Source organism: Anoplopoma fimbria, chromosome 24 (genome assembly GCF_027596085.1).
Source record: "Anoplopoma fimbria isolate UVic2021 breed Golden Eagle Sablefish chromosome 24, Afim_UVic_2022, whole genome shotgun sequence".
Taxonomy (NCBI): Eukaryota; Metazoa; Chordata; class Actinopteri; order Perciformes; family Anoplopomatidae; genus Anoplopoma; species Anoplopoma fimbria.
Window position 1 is genome coordinate 12,081,269 of NC_072472.1, and position 23,929 is coordinate 12,105,197.

At 40.6% G+C, this 23,929-nt stretch overlaps 3 protein-coding genes across 3 annotated transcripts; 1 reads left to right on the forward strand and 2 right to left on the reverse strand.

Annotated features, from left to right (window-relative positions):
• Positions 1 to 481: 481 nt before the first annotated feature.
• Positions 482 to 5,682, forward strand: slc25a1a (solute carrier family 25 member 1a). Its single transcript, XM_054626045.1, has 9 exons — positions 482 to 820; positions 1,360 to 1,467; positions 1,590 to 1,689; positions 2,307 to 2,445; positions 2,543 to 2,627; positions 2,831 to 2,935; positions 3,085 to 3,200; positions 3,281 to 3,354; positions 3,443 to 5,682. The coding sequence occupies exons 1-9, from the start codon at positions 583 to 585 to the stop codon at positions 3,555 to 3,557; spliced, it is 1,080 nt and encodes a 359-aa protein (XP_054482020.1). The 5' UTR covers positions 482 to 582; the 3' UTR covers positions 3,558 to 5,682.
• An 816-nt stretch (positions 5,683 to 6,498) lies between these two features.
• Positions 6,499 to 11,790, reverse strand: nle1 (notchless homolog 1 (Drosophila)). The gene is made up of 13 exons (XM_054626070.1): positions 11,700 to 11,790; positions 11,101 to 11,252; positions 10,474 to 10,694; positions 10,210 to 10,289; positions 10,024 to 10,100; positions 9,840 to 9,937; positions 8,611 to 8,803; positions 8,356 to 8,491; positions 8,187 to 8,233; positions 7,901 to 8,103; positions 7,571 to 7,730; positions 7,404 to 7,474; positions 6,499 to 7,302 (listed from the first exon to the last, which is right to left on the reverse strand). The coding sequence occupies exons 2-13, from the start codon at positions 11,236 to 11,238 to the stop codon at positions 7,290 to 7,292; spliced, it is 1,437 nt and encodes a 478-aa protein (XP_054482045.1). The 5' UTR covers positions 11,239 to 11,252; positions 11,700 to 11,790; the 3' UTR covers positions 6,499 to 7,289.
• A 1,762-nt stretch (positions 11,791 to 13,552) lies between these two features.
• inpp5kb (inositol polyphosphate-5-phosphatase Kb) lies at positions 13,553 to 19,087 on the reverse strand. The gene is made up of 12 exons (XM_054626519.1): positions 18,867 to 19,087; positions 18,277 to 18,381; positions 18,007 to 18,115; positions 17,555 to 17,671; positions 16,957 to 17,132; positions 16,734 to 16,845; positions 16,480 to 16,589; positions 15,270 to 15,483; positions 14,493 to 14,630; positions 14,325 to 14,408; positions 14,128 to 14,232; positions 13,553 to 13,741 (listed from the first exon to the last, which is right to left on the reverse strand). Exons 1-12 carry the CDS (start codon positions 19,085 to 19,087, stop codon positions 13,676 to 13,678), a joined length of 1,557 nt encoding a protein of 518 aa, XP_054482494.1. The 3' UTR covers positions 13,553 to 13,675.
• Between the last annotated feature and the right edge of the window lie 4,842 nt (positions 19,088 to 23,929).

A 23,929-nucleotide genomic window follows, 5' to 3' on the forward strand; every position in this document is an offset into this window, starting at 1 on the left:
AAACATCTACATAGTATGTCTCCTACACTGCTAAATGTTCAGTATTTTATTGGGTATTACTGTAAAGTGTGGCTTTTTAAGGCATACATTTAGCTAATATTGGCTTAGTTTTAATTCACTCTTTACTTTTTTTTTATATTAATGTCATATATTATATAATTTGCTTTTTCCCCCCAGACTTGATAGAGCTTTATATGTCTTTGATAGAGCTTTATATATCTCATCACTCATTTGTAGTTACTCTAATAATAACAAATAAAATTCCTATTAAAAATGAATTGATTGGTGTTTACTGTTCTGGATTATCATGGTATTTGACAGAGAGGGTCAGACTAGAAATTAGCCTGTGCACATCAGTAATAACATCATCCTCCATGTTATTGGTCGCCCAAGGCCACCCATGGTCATGTGACCGAGTTGTGGCACTCACACAGCGTGGTGAGCCAATGGCCTGCCCCATCACCTGATTCCTATTTGAATATTGATGCTCCTCCAGCCTCCACCTTCCTGTATTGTTGTTGTCTGACATTGTCCGAGCGGGACCGTCGCTACTACCGGGACATTTCTACTAACCCACCGAGCATGTCGTCGCTGCTGAAGCCGTTTTCGGTGCATGAAGGACCGTGCGAGAGCCGCGGTGTGAGGAGAGGACGCCCGTGCTCAGCTCTCCATCCGCAGCCGTCATCGCAGCGTCTGGCCGCCGCGTCGGGGCTGCTCTCCCCGCCGGCCCACCAGCGCTCCTACGCGGCGAGGAGAAACCTGGCGGCCGCCGCAATCGGTGGGAGGAAAATCACGCATCCTGGAAAGGCCATCCTTGCAGGTGAATTTCGCAAACCAATTTTTTTTTAATTCAGCCTGCAGATTTTTTACTATTTCTTTCTGCACAGCGAAACCTAATCTCAATCTGTCGCCCATTAAAGCGATCCGTGCAGAACTGGGTCAAAACGCACCCAGCCAGCAGTGAAGCAGTGATGCTACAGCAGTTGCACTACCTTTCTGTATTCAGTTATTACTGCGCTCACAATGATGCATTCATCTAAAAAAAGCGTCTATAAAGATGATAAAAGGTTTATGCTGCGTGTTGAATAAGAAGCAAATACACATTCAGCAGCCCTCAGCTGTTATTTGCTGTGCAGACATTGCTGTGTAATTCCACCACATTTGCATTTTTTTTTTAATCAAAAACACAGTCAAGAATGGTCTAGCATCAGCACCACTTTGCAATCAATCCATCTAATGTTTTTTTTTTTTAAACTGATACAAACGCTAAGTTCCTCCTGCTCCTTGCACATTCAAGAACAATTCTGCACAGTGAGTCAACACATCCTCACAGTGTGTTTGTCTGCTTCACTCACTCAGGTGGGATTGCAGGAGGAATAGAGATCTGTATCACCTTCCCCACAGAGTATGTCAAGACACAGCTACAGCTAGATGAGAGAGCCAACCCGCCGAGATACAGAGGAATCGGTAGGTCACTGGGACAAGCATGACTGCTGCCTGACTTCACCTGTGTGTGTGTGTGTGTGTCTGCTAATCTGCTGCTGGGTTACTCACTCATGGATGCTCTGTGTGTGTGTGTGTGTGTGTAGGTGACTGTGTGAAGTTGACTGTGCAAGATCACGGGCTGAGAGGGTTGTATCGAGGTCTCAGCTCCTTGCTCTATGGATCGATACCCAAGTCTGCAGTGAGGTGAAGTAGCACACGTGATTATATAATAGCTTTTACAATACAGATTTTATGTAAAAAAAAAAAATGAACTTCTTCACTCACTGAACATAATGGTGCTGCCATTGCCCCCTGCATCGTTTTGGTTTATAGCGTCACTGATTGGCAGGGTTGTAAATTTGACATTGATTTAACAGTTGACTGATGTCACAGCGGTGACGCAGCAATTCTTGATACTTTAGTCTTGAGACTTCAAATTTGTAGGGCTGCAACTAATGATTGTTTTCATTATGGATTAATCCGCTCTCTCTATTTTCTCAAATTATCTAAAGTGATCTCATCAAATGCCATGTTTTGTCTAACCATCTGTCTGAAACATGGACATGGAGCCATCAATTATTTGCTGTTTGTGCTCTACAAATTCAACTAACCAATTAATCAAATTTACCACTGCTGCTCACCAACTTACTGGAGTTGTTTACTGGTATTATTATTGCTAGTATAGTTGTTTGGAGTCAGAAAACTTGAATTTAGACAATGAACACACTATTGATTAGAGTGGAATCCATCACAAATATGTCCATGTATACTTATTTTGTCTCTTGTTATTCTCAAATGTATCACCTTCCCACCTTTCACAGGTTTGGAACGTTTGAGATGCTCAGCAACCCGATGCGAGACGCCACAGGTCGGCTAGACAACACGCGCAGCCTCTTGTGTGGATTGGGAGCAGGTATAGCGGAGGCCATCGTGGTCGTCTGCCCGATGGAGACGCTTAAGGTCGGTGGAGCTGGATGCCGTTACACATTTATTTGACAATGAACTGAATAAACAATGGGACTGAGGAGGTGTTTTTTTTCCCCCCTCCGTCCTCCAGGTGAAGATGATCCATGACCAGTGTTCCCTCAGACCTCGATACAGAGGCTTCTTTCACGGCGTCAGTGAGATTATCAGAGAACAGGGTAAGAGAGCAGGGTGGTTCAACGTGGAATAAGTGGCTCTCACACACAGTTTGGAGTATTTGATACTCCTTTTGTTGTGCCGTCACTTTTGACCCTGCTTCCTGTTATTGGCTGCTGGTAACAATAACTCTGTCTGTAACTACCAGTACTTATATGTGTGGTTTGTGCTCCGTAAAGAAACACAATCTGTTCGACTCATTTAGGTGTGAGAGGGACGTATCAAGGTCTGACAGCGACCGTGCTAAAACAAGGAACCAATCAGGCCATCCGGTTCTACGTGATGAACTCGCTGCGCAATTGGTACAAAGGTGAGAAAGCTAACTGTCTGCAAAACTGAATCTGATTACCCTGTTTTTTTGTCCAGTCTTTGTCATTTTCCAGTCCGATTGAATGATGCATTCTCCTCCTATTTTCCTTCCGTTCTCCATGAATCAAACTTTCGTATTTGTCCTCTAAGGTGACGACCCCAGACGAGACATGCACCCGATTGTCACGGCGATGTTTGGAGCGACGGCGGGAGCTGCCAGTGTTTTTGGAAACACACCCCTGGATGTGGTGAAGACCAGGATGCAGGTAGGAAAAAACCACACCCTGTGGTGGTTTTATTACTGCCATCATCAGTCGCCATTCCTAACTCACTCCGTTTTCTGTAGGGTTTGGAGGCCCACCGCTACAAAAACACAGTCGATTGTGCCTTTCAGATCTTGAAGCATGAAGGGCCACAGGCGTGAGTAAACCCTGTCACACGATGCATGCTGTGTAACAAGTTTCACTACTGTAGACAAACCGTATAACCTCATATATGTTGTCCACAGGTTCTACAAAGGAACAGTTCCCAGGCTTGGCCGCGTGTGCCTGGACGTGGCAATAGTCTTTGTCATCTACGAGGAGGTGGTCAAACTACTCAACAACGTGTGGAAGACGCAGTAGACCGGCCAGACGTCGGCAGAGGTCCAGAGGGAAGCAAAGACCAGTGCCTCATGCTACGCACAACTGAACTTACTAGCTCTCTGCAATGCCCTTAACAGACGACCCTTCTTCATCATGACCAGTTTACACTCCATCGCATAAAATAAATGCAGGACGTATTCTAAAAACAGAGATAACAGAAAGGGGAAGAGAGTAGCTGCTTAACATTTTTGCATTTCTCCACTCTCTCTCTCTCGTGGTCAGACTTAGGAATCAAGAGAGAACATTTTATTTTGAAGAACAGGTTAATGCAAAGTCAAACGAAGTAATGAATTTATCAAACGTGTAGTATCAGTTTCTTGAGTCTTATTACCAGAAAAATCAGTGTATGTAGAGAAGAAACACACATACTATCATTAACCAAAGGTTCACATTATAGGGGGGACTTTACTAGGTTAAAAAGAGATATTAACGTCTGTCTAATGTTTTAGCTATCTATGACTGTTATGGTACGTTGTGGAGTGAGAACTTTGTACTGAAACCATACATGTGTCTTTTTATTCACTGAGTACTTACAATACTAAGGGAAGAACAGAGATGCTACTGGACACTGAAGCTGTCCTCTTTCTTAGTGTTCTCATCGAGTTGTTGACTTAATTGACAGATTTGTAAGATTAACAGAGGAGCGAAAAGAACCTCTGTTAAACTTTTGTTTTCCAGAGACGTGCTGGCAAGTTTATGAGGAAATAAGTCATTCAGCATGAAAAAAGCATTAAAAACAACTAACGGACTAAAGAAATCGGAGACCAAAACGACCAATTAGTCGACTAATCGTCCAAGAGGCGGCAGCCCTGCTGTACACAACCGAGCTCGCTGCAGTACTTTAAAAATGTCTGTGCAGATCTTCACACATCTGTGTTATAATTGCTTACCCGAGACTGTGCTTGTGTTGTTTTCACACTTAAACATCTGTGCTATCTCTGCGCTGGGTCTTGGTGATGAACTTCAGACACGGTTTACTGTGTATCTCATGGCCCTCTGCAAACATCTGCTGCGCATGGCTGCATGGATCCTGATGTGGCATCTGTCCTGTTACACGCTGACAGTCCCTCGCTGGGGTTGTCAAGGCAACACAAACTGCTCTGTGGTCAGTACCTCTCTTGTAGATTGTTTCATTGTGTTATAACCTGATGCGAGCAAACATTGTGGGAAACAAATCCATATGTATCACGATCTACACATGCAGTCTTAAGAAGAGGAGATGGGAGTCAATAATGGACGCTAGTGAGCTCATTGTTACATTTTCAACATCAGACAGAGGTTCTCAGTAGGTGGTTGAGCTTTGTGGAGGCTTTATTGTTGTTATATTTGGCCTGTTATGCTTTGTTCAGAACCTCAGTCGTGTTGCTATTTCCAGGCAAGGGCTGCTGCGCATCCTGAAGTATAAACCTGAATTCACTTGTACTTAAGATGATAAAATGTCCAACTGTAAGCCATACGACTTCAGTGCACTTTATTTGTGCTTATTGATTTACTCCTCCAAAAGACTGTCCTCTTTTAAAGGTATTATGCCACTTTAACATATTTTGTTTACCTCAAGCTAACCTGCTTCACATGCCCTTTTGTTCGCTAACTGATGAAATAGTTAATTAGCCATGTTAGAATGCACTTATTCTTGTCTCAGTGTTTACATATATTTAACGACAACAAGGGGACAGCAGATGTGTCAGAGGCTGGATCACATAAGTGACTAGTACTGATGCGAGGCTTGGTTTTGATTGACATGGCTGCACCACACAAGCCTTGCACAGAAGCCTTTTACTCATCTTTGCCAAACATTATGTAGAATTTCCAATGTAATATCCCTGATAGGAGCAAATGTTTATTACATTTTAAACCAAGCGCACCCGTTTATTATTTTTTTCATTAACTAGAGTACATTTTTACCGTGTAGAATCTTTTTTTTAATGCTTTGCCGCTTTTCATAAACCGGCCAAAACCGTGTGTGTACGTCATGGTACAGCATATCAGATTTGATCGTTCACGTTTCAGAAGATGCTGTTGGGCAGAGAGAAAGATATGTTGGTAAAATAATGTGGTTAAAAACATCAAGTATGATTTACAAGATCTGATGTGGAAACCTCTAAAGAACCAGATTTAAAGTGACATGATTCACTGGTTTCAATAAACTGATAAATCTGATCTGTGGGTCTCTGGAAATGTGTTAAGAGTGTTAAGACATCATATAAATAAAATGCCCTGTAATGTTGATACTATAGGAAACATGGATGAGCAAACTCTGCTTTATAATACTGAGACTAGTTTTATTTCTACGCAGTTTTTTTTATAACGCTTCACTGAAGTGGCACCTGGACTGGGGAGAGAGAGAGAGAGAGTTTTATCTCCTTCACACGTCCTGAATAGTTACAATTCCATAATTTAAGGCTCCCATAAATGTGCAGTAACATAAAAATTGCTTTCTTTTAAAATTATGTCAGGGGACAGTTTAGAGTGGCCAGATTTAACTCAAAAGTATGACCTATGATATCTTTATGTATCTGTTCTGTATGCAAATAGAGATGAAGTGGTTACTGTCGCCAATGGAAATAAAGTAGTTCAATGATGTGTGACAAAATATCAAAAAGCCTCTGTTAAAAACTGACAAACAGTAAGATTTGCTTTTATTTTTATATATATTTATAGAAATCGGTTATGAAATGAATTGGAAGTGTACTAAATGCAATACAGTCACGCTATAGAGCTCTAAAGACGTATGTTTAAGATAAACAATGTTTTGACATGTTGGTTTCCTAATTTAAAGCCGCTGTCTGAAGAAGTGACTTTAAAGGAAGTGTTGTTTGCAAATCTTTTTAGCAAGGTGGTGGAGGAAACCGCCATGTCCGGGACCTGTGAGGTAAAGCATGTTAAAATGATGTAAAACAAAGTTCGCTGGTTTGGGTATAGTTTGTTATGTAAATATTTATTCATATTAAATAGTCACAAAGCCGGCTGAATACAGAAAATAAAACAGTTTTGCTGGTGACACTTGGCTTCACCGCAGAACTAGAAAAAAAAAAAAAAAAAATCAGCAGGCTGAGGCTTTGCTGACCGTAGGACAGGAGATTAAAGGCTGAAGGTGCAGGGCGAGCGGGGTCGGCATTAACATCACAGAGGAAGGTATTAGACGCTCCCACCTACTGCCGCACTGCTCCACCTGTCAACTGCAGTATACAGCTCATCCAGTGAGGTTACATTTTAATCTCTCAATGTATGCATCTCATTATATTCTGCATTCTAAAATTCATTGGTTGTTTGTGGTTTCTATATGTGGGCGTGGCACAAAAAAAAAAAAGGCTATCAGGGCCCCATGATGTGCACGAAACAATATGCACATGGATGGAAACCCTTTCAATTGATTTGAGGTGCAGTGACATACATTTTACAATGTAGCTATTACTGGAAATGATCTCGATGGATGGAAGTTCTGATGATTATAAACCCTCCAGTTTTAAACTCCCGTTCCGCTAAACACCTTCACAGTGTTAATATTCCCACAAGAGTTTCAAACCTTGAGAGGGCATCTGCATCATGACTCGGCTAGAGCTCCTTGACACAGTGCCGTTTTTGACAGTTTTATGAAGCCAAATGGGGGATTAGGTACAGCCTAGCTGCCTTTGCTCCGGCTGTCTCGCTTCTTGATAGTAGAAGATGTGAAATCCTCTGCCAAAGTTACGAAGGGGAACGGCGGTGCGGCTATCTTCTCCATCTGGAATTATAAACACAAGGCCAAAGGGTTACGTGTGAGGAAACATTTGAATTTAACTAACTGACAAAAAGGTAAAGATGGTTCCTCAGAATCTGACTCACATTCTAAGACATTTGTCTTTCCCGCCACTGACCACTCTTTGTCCATCGGGACTCCAGTCCACTGCATAAACCTACACACCCAAGAAACAAGGAGATTAGACCAAAAAACTAGAATCACAATCAATTAAAAAAAACTATCAGGAATCTGCGCTTCCCCCCCACTTTACCTCATCAGCATGGCCAGGGAGGTCCATGTTCAGCTTCCCCGTCTTGATGTCCCAAACTTTAAGTGTGCTGTCGCTGCTACCACTGACCAGCAGCCTGCTGTCTGCCGACCACGCCACTTGATACACAGATCCCACATGGCCACGCAGGGAAATTAGGTACCTTTGGGGAAAGTGGACAAGCAGGCAGATACATAAATACTCTGACGGACAAGCAGGCAGATACATAAATACTCTGACACACACACACACAAATGTAGCGCCAGCAGCACCATCGCCTGGACAACAGCAGTACTACACAGGCTCATTCAGGATAAGATAAGATTTTCTTACTTCCCAGTGCGTCCGTCCCAGATTTTGATGGACTTGTCGAATGAGGCAGAGGCGAGGAGCCTGGTGTCTGGGGAGAAGAGCACTTCGTTGACCAGAGCGCTGTGTCCAGTCATCCTGGCCAGAGGCTTCTTTTCCTCTGCAGGGTTCCACATGAACAAGGTGAAATCATCGGAGCCAGACACCAAGCGCTCTGGAGCTGAACCCTGCAGCACAACCACCACAAGAGTAAGGCCACTGACACAAGACACATGCAGACGTGAACACATCAGCAACACTCAGTACTTACCCTAACTTTATTATATCTCTCCAAAGCCTTCTCCTTCAGCTCTTCCACTGGGGGAAAAGAAAAAAATGCTTGTTACATGAAAACATCTTAGCCAGAAAGCCTCTCCTTCCAAGATTAGCCAATTATCACACTAGTCTTGTTTCCTCAAATAAAGTCACACGGTCCTTACATGATCCAGTGAGGTCCTGGGGGTTGATAGTTGCGCTTGCGGGTTCAAAAGCTCCGGTGCGCAGGACGTAGTCTGTGCTGAGAGCCAGGGTGTTCACCCAGTGGGCGTGACCCTGCAGAGTCCTGCACTGGACACCCTTTACGCACAAACAGAAGTAAAAATACATCACGTCTGGCTCTGACACACAGATATCTCCCCCATCAATTTCAACTCATTCTTTCCGTGGCAATCCACATTTAAAGAAGTTACACTTACATCTTTGGCTCTCCACACTTTCACCGTTCTGTCCTGGGATGAAGTGTAAAGAAGTCCATCTCCTCCCCACTTCACACAGGTGACTGACTGAGTGTGTCCAGTCAGGATCTTCTCGCAGCGTCCCAGCACCGTGTCCCAGACACGTATTGAACCGTCTTTAGAGCTACTGGCTAAGTACCGACACTCTGGGTTACTGAAGGGAGAGGAAGAGGAAGATCAGAGAAGCAGTAAATCAGGACAGAATGATGGAAAATATATATAGCATACACTCTGGAGTCCTGACGTCACGCTATCTCCTATTCCACCAGCTTCTGTTACTGAATGCAATTTTTCATTGAATATTTCTTTCAATGTTTTTTTAGAAAAATAAAACGTATACTGGGGTCTGTACCCAGTTCACAATTTGAACAATGTTAAACCACAATTCATTTTTTGGAATACAAAACACTACAACTTAAGAGCGTGGGTACTTTTGTTACTTTAACTTGTTTTTTTTTCAATACCACTAATATTCACCAATACCCCCTTTTCAAGTCATTTTTCACAAGTAAAATCATGGATTAAAGGTTATGTGATGTACGTGACCTTAACCATAAAAACCAGTAGGCTACTGCCCCATATAAGAAAGATTATTTTCCAAGACTGGATTTTTATTTTTCTGGAACCAAACTCTAACAATGTTTTAGTGTTTTGGGAGTTGGTGCAGTACTAGTGCATTTTTTTTACAGAAAGAAAAGCACAGGTGTAAATATTTAAATGAATGGTGGCTGTAATCTATTAAACTGCTTTTGATTTCAGCTTCCCTCTATCGTGCATGCTAGCTCACCGTCACTCTCACTTGTATACGACTTAGCCACCGTTAATGTTATGAGTAACACCTGTGCTTTTCCTACAGTACAAGTCAAAATGTCTTCTGTGATAAAGGCCTATTACTGTACCATTTAGTACTAAAGGTCTGCACTGAATTGACTGCGTGCACAGGTGTTGTTAATAACATTAGCGAATGCTCCTTTCTATTCAAGTGTCTAAATAGGACCCTAAAACTAAAGCAGCTAAATTCAGTCATTTTATTGAAAAAGTCCTAAAGTTGTTGTTATTTTACAGTTTCACGAGTAAAATATAGATATAGAATATAGATGCAGAAGCTGCATCTGGTATTTTATGTCAGCAGTGAAATAGGCAGCAATTCACAGAAGCAATTCAGAGAAAGTGATGAGTTGACTGCTCACAGGTGGAGAGGTTCCCAGCTGAGCCAAGTGATCCACTTGCTGTGTCCGGTCAAAGTCTTCCCCAACTGTGTACCCGTCACTGGATCCCACAGACAGATCTACAGAAAGAGTGCCAGAAAAAAAATAAAGACACCGTGCACAGGATTTATATCTAAAAGGCATACTATATGTGTTGGAAGCTCACCTGACTGTTCTTGCACCCTGAAGCCAGCTTCTTCCCATCGGGTGACCAGGCGATGGTCAGTACCCAATGTGTGTGTCCTTCAATAAAGCAGATTACAGCTTTAATTTGTGTCTAAAATCATTAATCAAATCATTGGTATCTGGAACCATAGCCGTTCACGCTGCCTTGTAGAAGTTATTTTTATACCTCTGGCAGTGTGGTGGGGCGTCTCAGTCATCAAGTCCCAAAAACGCACTGTGGTATCACCTGAACCGCTGGCCATATATCTGAAACAAACAGGGACAACTGAATTAACAGCATGTCTAAATCTATCCATTGGTGTGTTCAGAACATAATTTATAATTTCATCCCCTTCTTATTGTTGTTATATAATAAGGACTCTTAGATAAATCAGAGTACAAAGGAGCACTACAAACAAGCAGCTGTTCATTCTGCTTTGGAGTTACTTACTTGCCAGTTGGGCTGAAAGCCGTTGAGATGACAGCTTCTGTGTGTCCCTGTAGTGTGCTGGTACAGCGGGCCACAGCTCGGACCCTGAACACAGCCTGAGGCTGGTAAACCACCGGCACAACCTGCTCTGTCTCGACCCCAAGAGCCTGTACACATGATCCCAGACTGGACACCACCTCAGCCTCTCCACGCACAAAAAATGCCAGTGGCACTGGCTCATCCTACAGTGAATAACAGCAAAAAACAAGGATTAGAAATTTCAGCTTTAATATGTATTTTTAATAATTGACTATGTCTAAGAAAGGTTAACACAGAACCCAAAATGTGTTTGGTTACCTGAATACTGTAACTTAAATATGGGATTCATCATGTTAAATTAACCATGATAACAATGAGAAATGTGTTCAGGACTACAGCAAGTGATATTGTCATTCTAGCAGATACAAAGTAATACTTTTTGCATTTTTAAGAATGCAACATTTTACACTCTGATACACATTTTCATTTTAGAGTGAAGATCATAGATGCCTGGCCAAACAAAATACTAGTGAAATGCCTTCATGTGCAAATATGTACAGCTTAATCTCAATTGAAATGCTACATCTACGTTATAATATAAAGGATTACCTTTTGTAGCAGTGCATTGCAGACGAGCTGTAGTTTTTCTGGGGTGATGTCTAAAGGCACATCAAACGGGGAGCCCAGCACCTCCCCTTCTTCATCCTGAAACTGGATCAACAGACGCTCCACGTCTTCACTCGTCATCCTCAGAGTTGTATCTAAAAAAAACATAAAGTCCTCTTTACACACAAGTATGTCAAACGTATTTAAGTACATGCTGTAAACAGCAGGCGAGAGGAGTTGTCAAATCTCAAATTGTCATGAAGGCAACATTATAGCCAAACGTAAACCTCACGGAGCATCCAGTTAAGTTAACTCATCAACGTTACAAAGAGCAACACATTATATGGTAATGTTTAACATCGTTATTACGAAGTTTTAGACCAATTCGTACCATCTGGAATGAACTATTTAGGGGTTTACTTTAAGCTAGCGTATGTCAATGTCTATGCTAACCCCGCTAGCCTGCTGCTAGCGAACATTTCTGGACCCCTAAATACTTTTAACAGCGACAGCAGGGCAGTAAGATAATCGCCATTTGTTAACACAACTGTGTTTAGTTTTATTTGGCCTCGAGGTGGCACATACATGTGCTAAAACTGTACCTTTAGCGAGATAGCGATGTGTTCAAACTCCCCACGTGTGTACCAGCGGAGAGCCTCTACAGGAAAGATACCCCAAGAAGCCGCAGTTGTCATGTCGCGCAATGATTCATGGGATAGCGATGGAGGGAAGAAAGGTTTTTTTTTATGTTTCTGTAAGTTCTTTGCTCGATGTCAACTTTCAGGTACCTCAAGATAAATCAAAACACACAACTACTACTTACACCATGAAATTACATCTGTTATATTAGTGTTTATTAATAATAATGAAATGCTAATAATAATAATAATCATAATTACATTAGTAATATTAGTGTTTATTAAAAGCAGTGAATATGACCAATGCTAATAATAATAATCATAATTACATTAGCAATATTAGTGTTTATTAATAGCAGTGAATATGACTAATGCTAATAATAATAATAATCATAATTACACTAGTAATATTAGTGTTTATTAATAGCAGTGAATATGACCAATGCTAATAATAATAACAACGATATAAATAACAATGATGATGGCTATTACAATAAAAATACTAACCATAATATTAATATAATTTGAATGATAATGGTACATTTACAATAACTATTATTATAAGACATATATCTTAAATACTTTTTTAATATAATCTACCTCTACAATGAGTATATCTAGATTCAAGATCCCCGAATCATTGTTGTTTGTAAGATATGTAAGATATGTCGTAGTATCATTAAAATTGGATATTAAAATAGGTTGTATTATTTCCAGTACAATCACAAATTAATTACTTCATATGCCAATGAACTCTCGCAGTCAGCTTGTCATTTTTGTTTTAATTAGAACTGAAACATTTTTTAGGGGTAAATACTTCAAGAGGAAAACTGAACTGTTTGCTTTTTAAAAGAAGTCACTGAGATCACAGATAAACATGAAAGACTTTTTTTCCAGCACTTCCCTAATCAACAAATATATATATATATTATTCAAATGCACATCAGACATACTGATCATTGGGTTCTGTTGCTCTGATATTGTTCACTCAATCAATGGACATAATTTCACTATAACACCCACAGACATTTTGACACTTTAATATTCTTTAACAACAATCGCCTTATTTTCATTGAGATATAAAAAGGCATCCTTTATTGCACTAATGTGAGAAACTACAGTTAAGAGGTTTAGATCAAGATAGATAAATAATTTATTCAACATACAATGTTATCATGATTCTTTTCACTGCCTTTGAGTTTGTCATAATACACATTAAAATTATATGTGAAATATAATTGTTATAATGCAGTATTCACATTTAACATTAAATGTTCTCTGAGGACTTCATCTTTCCATTATATTTTATAAATCTTTCTCTTATCCTTCTTATTTCACCCTAAGACACTGGCGTGCAATAATCCATACCAAGAATTACAAAAACTGAATTACCAGCTGCATCCTTTTGAATATAAGTAAAATCCAGCATCAACATAAAATTTTCTATACAGTTCCCTATGATTGGCAGATCTTTCTTACACTTATTGTACAATCCTCTGCAGTGGCACTAACATAGACCAAATCAAAACATTAAAGTGTATTTTCAAAAACAATTTGACCAAGAACTGTATTGACCTGCAGTGTATAATCCACTACAATTAAAAACATAATTTACTCCATTATTTGTGGCTCTAACAGGCAGAAAAAGGCCTGTGGATAAACTGGACGGCTACAGTAATTCATCTTATTTGTGGAGAAGCTGTTCCAGCAAGAGTGAATCTGAATTAAGGTGAACTCCTTAGAGGCAAAGTTGGAAACAACAAATTGAAGTTTCCAGTCCATGTGATAGCGAAGTGTGGAGGCCATTATTTACTGACTGAATCAGCTTATTCAGTAGATGATGGAGGTGATCTTGGGGCATTTGAAAGACACACAATACATTCTGTGTACATTTCCGGGGGAGAGGAATAAGATTTGGCACTGTGGTGAATTTATTCTTTTTAGTTGAGTCCATTAATGTTTTCAGGAACGAGACCTTCCATAACGGCACGCTTTGACTCCAGGACCTGCAAGATTGAAACAAAGAGGAGATTTTTTTAATTTAACAGCCCACTGCAAAGCACATTTCCTACTGCAAATATATACTCAGTGGCCACCTAATTAGGAACATCTGTACAATCCATCCACCTCTATATTAACATGCATGAAACAGTTTGGATAAAAATGTAATTCTTTAGTTTCATTTTATCTTTTAACCAATTACTCACATAAACTTTTGCTATGCACTATTTGCTACTTTTTGCATGACATATTTCAGTGTTAGTCAAGTCCTTTCTTTTATTTCCGGTAGTATAACAGTGGATGTTTAAATGACACAATCCTCTCCTTATTAATCAACTGATAACACAGTACTTACATAAAATAAAGTATAATGTAACAATGGTACACTCACCTGGAAGTTAGCACTGAGGCCGATGATGCTATGCATGTTTGTACTGTAGTAACCCAAAACATAATGTCCACCCAGCAGAGGGATCTCATCCTTATCAACAGATACCTATAACCAAAACATACACATTCATATAAATAAAGTAAACATTCATATATTATTTGTCCAAGCATTATACAAATGTCTCGCTTGCACTTTACCTGAATGACTTCATTTATCTCTGGCAGCTCTTCCTCTCTAACCCAAACAAAGGTTTCATAATCGAACGCACTCTTGAACCCCACCTGCGAGAGAAAAACCCCAAGAGGTCAAATCTTCCTTGTATTATTTTGTTTGTTTTATTTCGCCCTCTATGTCTGTCCCAGTACCTTGTACAGGCCGATCCAATCCCACGTGGAGGACATGAAGTCCTCCTGGATGGTGTAGTTAAGAAGAGCGTCCTGGTCGGCGTTCCATAAGCCCAGAGGAGATACGTGCACCAGTGGTGTGTCAAAGCACTTCCTCAGCTGAAGGAGGGACAAGAGGACAGAGAAGGAGCTTATATAATGCAGAGAGTATCGGTTGAATCAGACGGAAAGAAGAAGACTAATACAGTAAGCACTGGTCACACCTTTTTGCAATTGCCAAGACACAAAACTGGTAATTGTGGCAAAATGATTGAAACCACTAACTCATGCAGCCTATCTATTGTTCAGTTATGCTAAACCATGCATACGTTTGAAATTCTAAAACCCATTTTTTGCAAATAGCTACACACAGTTATCAACATTAGACACATCAGTCAAAACTAAGCCTGTAACCACGTTCATGTCATCTTCAGTTAGAGTAATTGTGAGTGATACTGTTACGATTATGAGTATTGAGAATAAAGAAATTTGTTTTTTCCCCTATGCACTTGTGTCCATAGTCTGTATTGACAGCATGCAACAAATGAAAATGCCAAAAACTCTCGTGTTTTATACTTAGCACATCAGTGTGCAGTTGGCATGTGGAAACAGATTTTTATTCAATGTTTGTGTGTAAAGTCGTAATGCAAAAATGCTATTATATGTTTTTGGTTTTATTTTTTAGAGTGCTGACAAAGAGGGCCCTAGTTTCATAAATTGTGTCACAGTCCCAGCGTCCTACAGCGAGCCTGCTCTCACCTCCAGACTGAAGGTTGCAATGACGGGCTTGTGGTCACTGACTCCGTAGCTCATGTCACTGGTGTACTTGTCCTGACTGACCAGGAGTGGATACTCATCGAGCCCATCATCAGCAGAAGTCGACGCCTTCTCATCATCATCCTCTGATGGCAGGGTTTTGGGTTTGATGCGCCAGAGGATCCGATCCGTCCATGCCGGTTTCCTCTTCTTGCCACTGAACAAAGCAAAGCCAAGTGTTGACAGATTCTCTGTTTCTAATGCTCGCTAGATGTCACCTTTCTACTTGTTTCAACCTATATAACAATTGTTATTCTTATACAAACATATTAGAGACGATAAAGAAACAAACCACCCACACAAGCAGTGCACGGCTATACCTACGGTGTAGCATGCTCTGGAGAAATAATGGATGTAAGGAGACGGGATTACAGCTTGTCTATATGCACATTCACTATAAAAACAACACATGTATTATGCAAGAACAAACAACGGGGTGCTGGACAAAGGAGGAAGTTGTCTCAGGGATAATGAATTTGCAGAACATGTCTGAAATTCATGGAGGTTATACCATTCACTAATCCCCATTTGTTTTCTGTCAGTGTCTCCAGTTATTATGGGATTATATTAAACCTAAAAGGTGCCTATATTCTATAGTTGGTGTCCCCGCTCTTATTCCTACAGGGTATATCTATGGAGACACCCACCTTGGCGGGTCTAGCTCCCTGTGCCAGGCCCCCAACCACACAGAGAGCAACCCCCAGGTGAGGGAGGTGAGGAGGAAGAAGAGGGTGGTGCTGCAGCGCTGCAGGGGCCTGGGTCTGTACATGGTTAGGGGCAGCGCCACAGCACTCTTTCTGAGAGAGACACATACATGGTGCTAGTGTCAGGGATGGATACGACTCACAGAAAGAGCTGGGTTTCAGGGTTTTACTGCCCTGGCTGCTTTAGGGTTCCTGTTTAGTGTTTCTCTGCAGTTAAATGTGTCGGTTAGAGACACATCTAACTGTCAGGAAAAAGATAGAAGGGGCTGTGCCTAAGAAATAAGGGAATGTGGGACATGCAACACATAAACTTAGAGCGCTTCTTACGTAAAACCCAACCATGTCTTCGGAGTGCTGTGCAGAATTCAACAGGAAACAAGAGAGCAGATGAAGTTTGAGAAATGTGTTTAGTATTTGTGTGTTATGTATTTGTTTGCGGCACACGTTACCTGGTATCATAGGTTTCAGAGTTACGGTCAAACTTGTAGGTGGGTTTAAAGTTTAAGGCCCCTTCCTCAAATTCCTGTAGGAAAGCTTCCTTCTTCTTCATCATGGTGAGCTGCAGGAACATGAAATACATTTGTGAGTGTGTCATGTTGTGTGTGTGCGTGTGTGTGTGTGTGTGTGTGTGTGTGTGTGTGTGTGTGTGTGTGTGTGTGTGTGTGTGTGTGTGTGTGTGTGTGTGCTTATTTTGACACATCACCTGGTCTTTGCTCCACAGCAAATTAAGGCGCCCGCCGTTGATGGATGAACGGAGGAAGTGCAAGCCGTGGTCTGCAATACGGAAGTTCAGGTCGCCAAACCAGAAGACCACCCTGTGTGAGAGGGATGGAGCCATCTTTTTCTTACCTGTTACACAACATATATTTCACAGTGTGTGATTGTGAGCATGTGGTGTTTGTGTGCCTCGGCGTAGCTGCACTGACTTGTGATCCCGGACATGTGGGGTGTCAGAGATGTCGAAGTCTTGTGTCTCCAGGATGTACTCAATCTCATCAACACGCTGCAGAGCGTAGTTCAGGTGAGCTGCTAGGTGGCAGTTGAGGAAGCACACCATGTGGCCATAGAAGGAAAAACGGACGGTCACTCCTCCTTTATTACCCTGACACAGATGAACAGAGAGGGACGGATATAGCATGTGAAGTGAAGATAGAGTTGATTTTACAAAGTTAAATCTCCCTTTTTTTAACTTGTAGGACAAATGATGCAGTAAAAATATGGATTAATTTAGTTGCAGTTTTTACAAGAAAGTAAAATATTCTGTAGTTTAAGGCAGATTATGTTCTTCCAATATGTCTTGCAAGTGTTTGCCACAGTGTACCGCACCAGTTCCACTGTTCTTTGTCAGTGATTTCATTCAGTCAAAGCTGTTGCACATCCCACTAAACAAACACAATAGGCCTTTCATAATGTGTTTAAACACTGAAGCATCTGATGCCGTAGGGATTTCTGGTGTGCAGAGTTTAACAGCGTTGCTGTTTATAAGGTTCCGGGATAACCTTCGCTCACATTGTGACAACCTACCCAGTAACCAAAGAAGCCAGTACGAGTGTAGGTAGCCTGGATGTTTCTGATGAAGGGGAGATGAAATTGTTTGGCAAAAACCAGCAGCAGCAAACCCTGCATCCTCATTGATGTGACCTAAACAGAGAGGGAGATTCATTTAATAATTCCTTTTTTATTTCGTTTTGTAACTTTCTTTTGTATTTTTTATCTCTCTTATAAAATGTTTTTTTAAACGTGGTTATGCGTTATATTATGCCCAACAATATTTTGAGTTAAAGATTAAATCAGAGATTATTTTGAGGATTTTTTTTTAAGCATATTAGCCTCATGACTATACAGGTTTTCTAAGCCAAACCATAGCCTTTAAAACACTATTATTCACACCAGCTTAATGGATCTAAATGAGTAACTTCTGTTTATATCATTCCACACCTTACTATTTCCATTTGTCCCCCTTTGTCCTCTCTCACCTTGACAAAGCCCCTGGGAGCCAGTGTTTCCATGAAGACGTGGCTCCAGGCGTCCTCCACTAACAGGTCAGAGATGAACCTCACAGGGGTGGCATTCACCTCCTGCAGGCTGACACACATCAACACAAACCAAGTAAACACACAAAGCAGGTTCGGGGTTTGTGTTCTTTTCCTTTTTTTTCTTGACGAAGCAATAACAAGATTTTCTTTTCTTTCAGCCCAATTCCTGGGAAAGTTCTAAATTCCAGTTTCGATATTGTTATTTCTCACCCAATCACATAGAGGTCTGTGGGCGGCTGGACATCTAGCTGCAGCAAAGCGGTGACGTCTTCAGGGGGCTCCGCTGTGGCCACGTTCCAGGTCACTATTTGCAGCCTGTGAGTGTATGATTATGATAAAATTTGACCAAAGTGATGGAAAAAGAGAAATACTAACTAGTCAATTGCAATGCTACATTTGCATTGTTTTACATACACTAGTCTCAAAGATATTGTCTTCAGCTTGGTGGTATGCAAATTTAATCCTAAAAATTATGAACCTGGAAAACAAACCCTTTAGATGCTAACAAATAAGTTCTAGTTTATCTTTAATTTATTTCAATTTCTACTTTCAACAACATATGTTACAGTATTCAACAGTTTGTTTGAGGCCTCGGACATTGGAAAATACTAAAGTAAAAATACAGAAGAATATAAATAACGTGTCTTCTTTTTTCAACATCCACATTTTCTTTAATCCTATAACTGGAAATCACTAAGAAGTGTCAAACCGTAAAGAAATACAGATAAACTCAAACAATTCCTGCCAGTGTATTTGTGCCAAACTTGTGTATGCGTGAATAAGCTTGTGCGCATGTCAACCTGAATGCGTCTGTGGGAATGAATTGCCCGCAGAGCTGAAACGCTTCGTCCAGAGTGCGTGACACTTCTTCACTTGCTTCGTCGTCAGAGCTCATGTCCTCTATGCAGGTCAGCAGCTGAGACAAACGCTGCCGGAGGAGCGCCTTGGACCTCGAGCCCTGAGACACCGAGCTGCTCATGCTGTCAGAGCGCACGCGTGGACTGTCAGTAAAGAGGTCCATCTTTAAATCCTGGTGTTATCTTTATTACCTGTTTGTCCTTACGGTCAGGAAGGTTATATAAGATGACTGAAATAGAAAATAGAGGTGCTGTCCTTTCAGGGCAAAAAAAAGCTAAATCCAGTGGCAGAAATTCCTCTGGTTTGATTTCTCCTCAGAGTTCTTTGGTTGGTTTGGTTGAAGCCATTAAAGCGGCCCCACTCTGCTCAGGCCACTGGAAGTAATATGAACGGATTCCTACTTGGTCAAATCTCTTCAGGCAGCTTATGATTTGCGTCCTCCTAACCGGCCCGTATAAAAAAAACTTGAGATCACAGGTTGAAATTTGTCTGTAGCGGTGCAGTCCTCTCTGCAGCAGAGTCCTGTGTGCTCATGCAGCAATTGCAGCAACGTTTGACAAAGCAGTGGGGTCGACCCAGGAATGTGGGCAAGAGGGAATCAGATTTGGACGATAATCGCAGGCAGGAGACGGGCATGTGAACGTGTGTGTGTGTGTGTGTGTGTGTGTGTGTGTGTGTGTGTGAGTGTGTGTCGTCACAGAGAGTAGTAGAGAAAGACTGGAGGCTGATCCTCCATTATTGTGAGTTGTGTTGCAAGACTTGAGTAACCTTTCAGGTCTCTAAGAGGTTTATTAACAGCGTTCGCTCTATCAGCTGAGGACACTGAACAATGCATGTAACCCCGCAATTAGAGTCATGCATTAGTGAGGTGAAGACAGCACACAATAGCATTAGCTTCTTTTGGCCTTAATCCAGTCTCTTCTCATGTAGGTGAAAGGTTATCTTTGAAACCCAGAGAGAGGTGGGGGGGTTGAATTCAATTTTGTAAGCTCTGAAATCGATGGTTTTTTTCTGGGAACAAAAGCTCAAATAATTCTAATCAACAGGTGTAACAGCACAGTTAATAGCGGACAAATTGCATAACAGATTTGTGCACACAAATCATGTAACTCCAAAGCATTTTGTGTCATATTTATTTCAATTTAGTTCAATGGTTTGAACAGGGTGAGATAATACTTTTAATTTTAGATTCAAAGTTTAGCTCCAGAATAAAGTAGTCACTATTGGAAAATGTGTCTCTCTATGAAAAAATACTAGGATTAGAAATAGAAAGATACAGTTTTACACACTGGCTTCAATAATTTAGAGATCCCAAACTATTAACATTACAGTAACAATGATTCAATTAATCTCAATGTGGTGTTATTATTACCAAAGCATCAAATATCATATATTCTCTTAAGCATTTTTTACATTTATTCATGTTTGATCCACTCTAAAACTATGAACAGAATACTATTGTTGCTGTGATAATTTATAGAAAATCATGCTAATAATAAAAAATATAATTGAATATAGACATTGTGTTGATTGTTGTCACGGGATTAAAGTAGTCCAAAAGCAATGGAAATTAATTGAATTGCCCTATTTTAGGCATTACATAATTTAATCAAATTTCCATCATCTAACCTACAAACACCTTTACAGTATACGAGCAAATAATAATTACTAAAGTAAACAACAGTTTTACATTTTGGAGAGCTGTAGGCGACAATTGGAAAGAAACAACCAGAAGAAATTGCCCCTTACAAAATAAAAAATGCTAATCTTGGGTGCCCTAATTCTCCCTGCCACTTCATGTAACAGTGTCACATGCAGAGACTTAGGGCGCATTCTTTAGCAAGCAGAAGTGTTAAGTGGATAACCTCCGGGGTTCACCGGTCCAGTGAAAAATGAGGAATTGGAGGTTATTTAAGTTTTATCACAAAGCTCTGCAGCCTCAAAGCTACTTAGGGAGGTTAGGCAATTCAGATTCTGTACATGTGGGTTATACCCTCTTTCTGGATTCTCTTGGTCTCTACATACACCCTTATCTGCCTGAAGTCTGTGACTTTCACCCTAACTTTCTCTCTCTTGTTCTTTTCTGCTCTTTACGTCTGCTAGACCAATAGAAGACAATGAAGAGGATTTGGTTAAATTGGGATTCTGATCTTACCTGCACTTGTCTCTCCCACCACTTCGAAATCTTTCGGTGCTCATTTTCTCCCCTGTAGGAACACACAAACACATGTATGCCTAACAAAGAGGAAACACACATGCCAAGATAAAATACTTTCTTCTATGACAGCCAGTTTAAAAGGAGCACTGTCCACTGCCCAATAAAACAGACATGACAGTGATGCCTGAAAGTCATTTCTGAAATGGCTTTGTAATCCTGTCAAATCACGGGTAGCTTCATCCACGTTTAAGTGGAAATGCCCTGAAGGTCATATGTAATAACAGAGACACTTTACCTGGGAGCCATTTTGGTAAACTTGATGAACAGATTGAAATATGTTTTGAGTTTTTAACACGGTTACAGTGAATCTCTGGCAGTGGGATATTTAACGTTAGTGGGTTTAAGTCTTAATTAATAGTGAGCTGAATAGCAGATAATGCAGGAACAATTTAGAGTTGGCGATCATTCAGGTAGGCTGTGTACAAAAGGAGCTTGTGGTTGACCAGCATTGAAGTCCAAAGCACTAGAGCACATTTTGAGGGCCTTGAAGTGTAATTACCGTTACCGGCTAATTATGTGGATATTAAAGTATTCACCGTTTGTGACTCGTCTGTAACAGACACACTTGTTTTAGTAATTTGTGAGAACTTTGTGTTGACTTAAAACTGCATTAGCGTTAATGGAATTTATGTCCATTTGGGGGCAGCAAGACAAGCTAAAACCACAGTGAAAATTTATCAGGTTTACAAACTAGTTGGCTAATTGCAAATGCAGCAGATACAGAGCTATATTAGCATTAATTGGGAGTTGTGTGTCTGGCCATCTGAGAAATGTCACATTTAGAGTGGTGCAGGGATGACTTTTTTTTCCTGGCCAACCTCTGACGCTAGCATCGCACTCGCTTCCTCGACAAAAGGCAGTGGAATCTTTCCATTGGATTCTGGAGTATAGCAGAAAATAAAATCGTTGGCATTGTTTTGATACTTATTTTTTCCAGCGACCCCACAATGTTAGTGCTAAAGTATCTTAATTTTGGTCTCCAGAAGTAAAATCATGTAACTCATGTGAATGGGTCCTTGTCCCCACAATATTGTTAAAACACACACACACACACACACACACACACACACACACACACACACACACACACACACACACACACACACACACACACACACACACACACACACACACACAAACACACACACACACTGACTTATTAAGAGACTGGATTTTTGTAAAAAAACTTTCAGGCACTGAGACTGTACAGTTGAATACTAATTGTACAAGAATATGTAAACTCTAAAAATGTCCCTACTGGCTTTTTCCTGAAACCAATTCCACACAGTAAAGTTTTAAGATTTTCAAAATAATGCAAGGGTCCAGCAGTTGTAACCACATTCAACCCATGTTGGCCCTATGGGACACTTAATTCTCCAAAAAGTTCTCCACTTGGACAGAAGCAAGGAAACACATTTGCCTCTTCCACAATGCTCTATAACTTGCAAAATAACAATATCATGACAATAACCTTGAATTATTTTTTCTTCCATTTTACATACCAGCTAAAAACAAAAACAACATCATCCATTCAGTACCTTTATCTGCGTGTCTTTCTTGTGGTGTCCGTAAAAAGCCACAGACCCCGTGAGCACAGACGACGAAGGTCTCCAAAGGGGAGTCAAGAGACTGTTTTCCTACGGTGAGTCCCGTTATTTGACCTGTTTGTTCTCTTTTTGGTTCCCTCGCTTTGTTCTCAATTGCTGCCCTTCAAGCTCCCTCGCTCAACCTGCTCTGGACTTAAAGCGTAACATCGGATCAAGCTATTAGCCCAGGTTGGTTAACAGCCTGGTGAGAAAGTATTATCTTATTCATGAATGGACATGTCTGTTTATTCAATTTCACCATGACGCATGGTATTTGTTGCACTAAAGCCCTCTTTGTTTGTTCATAAATAATCCTAACAGTATGGAATGTGTAGGGTGCTATTTCAATCAAAGCTCAGAAACGGGTAATGACAAACATGCCATGTTATTGAGAGTTTTTTTAATTCACATTAAAAGCTCTGGTCTCAGTGAAGGGACATATGGCAGTTTTAAACATGTGATCTCTCGGGTCTGGATTTAAAATACTTTAAACAGTAACAAGTTTGACATATTTTTCAAAACTCCCAAAAGTTTAAGAGCACATCGCTACCAAATTATTTAGTTAATTTAGAATCCATAGCTCATTTCTAAAGATCAAAGTCAATGTAGGCCTACATAGTGATCCCACATCTTTCCTCAGACTTATGGTGTGTGCAACTTTTTGTTGCTTAAATAAATATTTCGTCAATGGTCTTTTTTCACGTTCTTGCTGAGAGTTAGATGAGAAATCAACATCCGTCTCATATTTTTCTGTTAAGCATAGGCTAAAGTCAGAAAACCGTTAGCTTAGCTTAGCATAAAAACTGGAAACAGCGGGAAACAACTAGCCTACTCCGTCCAATGGTAACAACATCGACCTACCAGTCCCTCTATAGCTCCACGAACCAGGAATATGTTAATTGATGTGTTTTTTTTACAGTCCGGAGAACAATCAGGCTAATTTTCATAATTATCATCAACGCTGTGCTATTCATTTTCAAAGTAAAGGATACACTCCTTCACTGTTGTATACTCTTAACGTCGGCTACTTGGTGGTTGCTTTGGTATCAGAACTGGGTCACTAAAATTTGTTCTACGGTCTATCGTTGGGAGAGGAATAAGAAGTCTATCAGTCGTTTAACCTGTAATCAAAAGGACACCTTTCAGGTTAAGTAACATCCTTCACAAAAACAAACGACCAAAATATAACACGGCTAGCGGT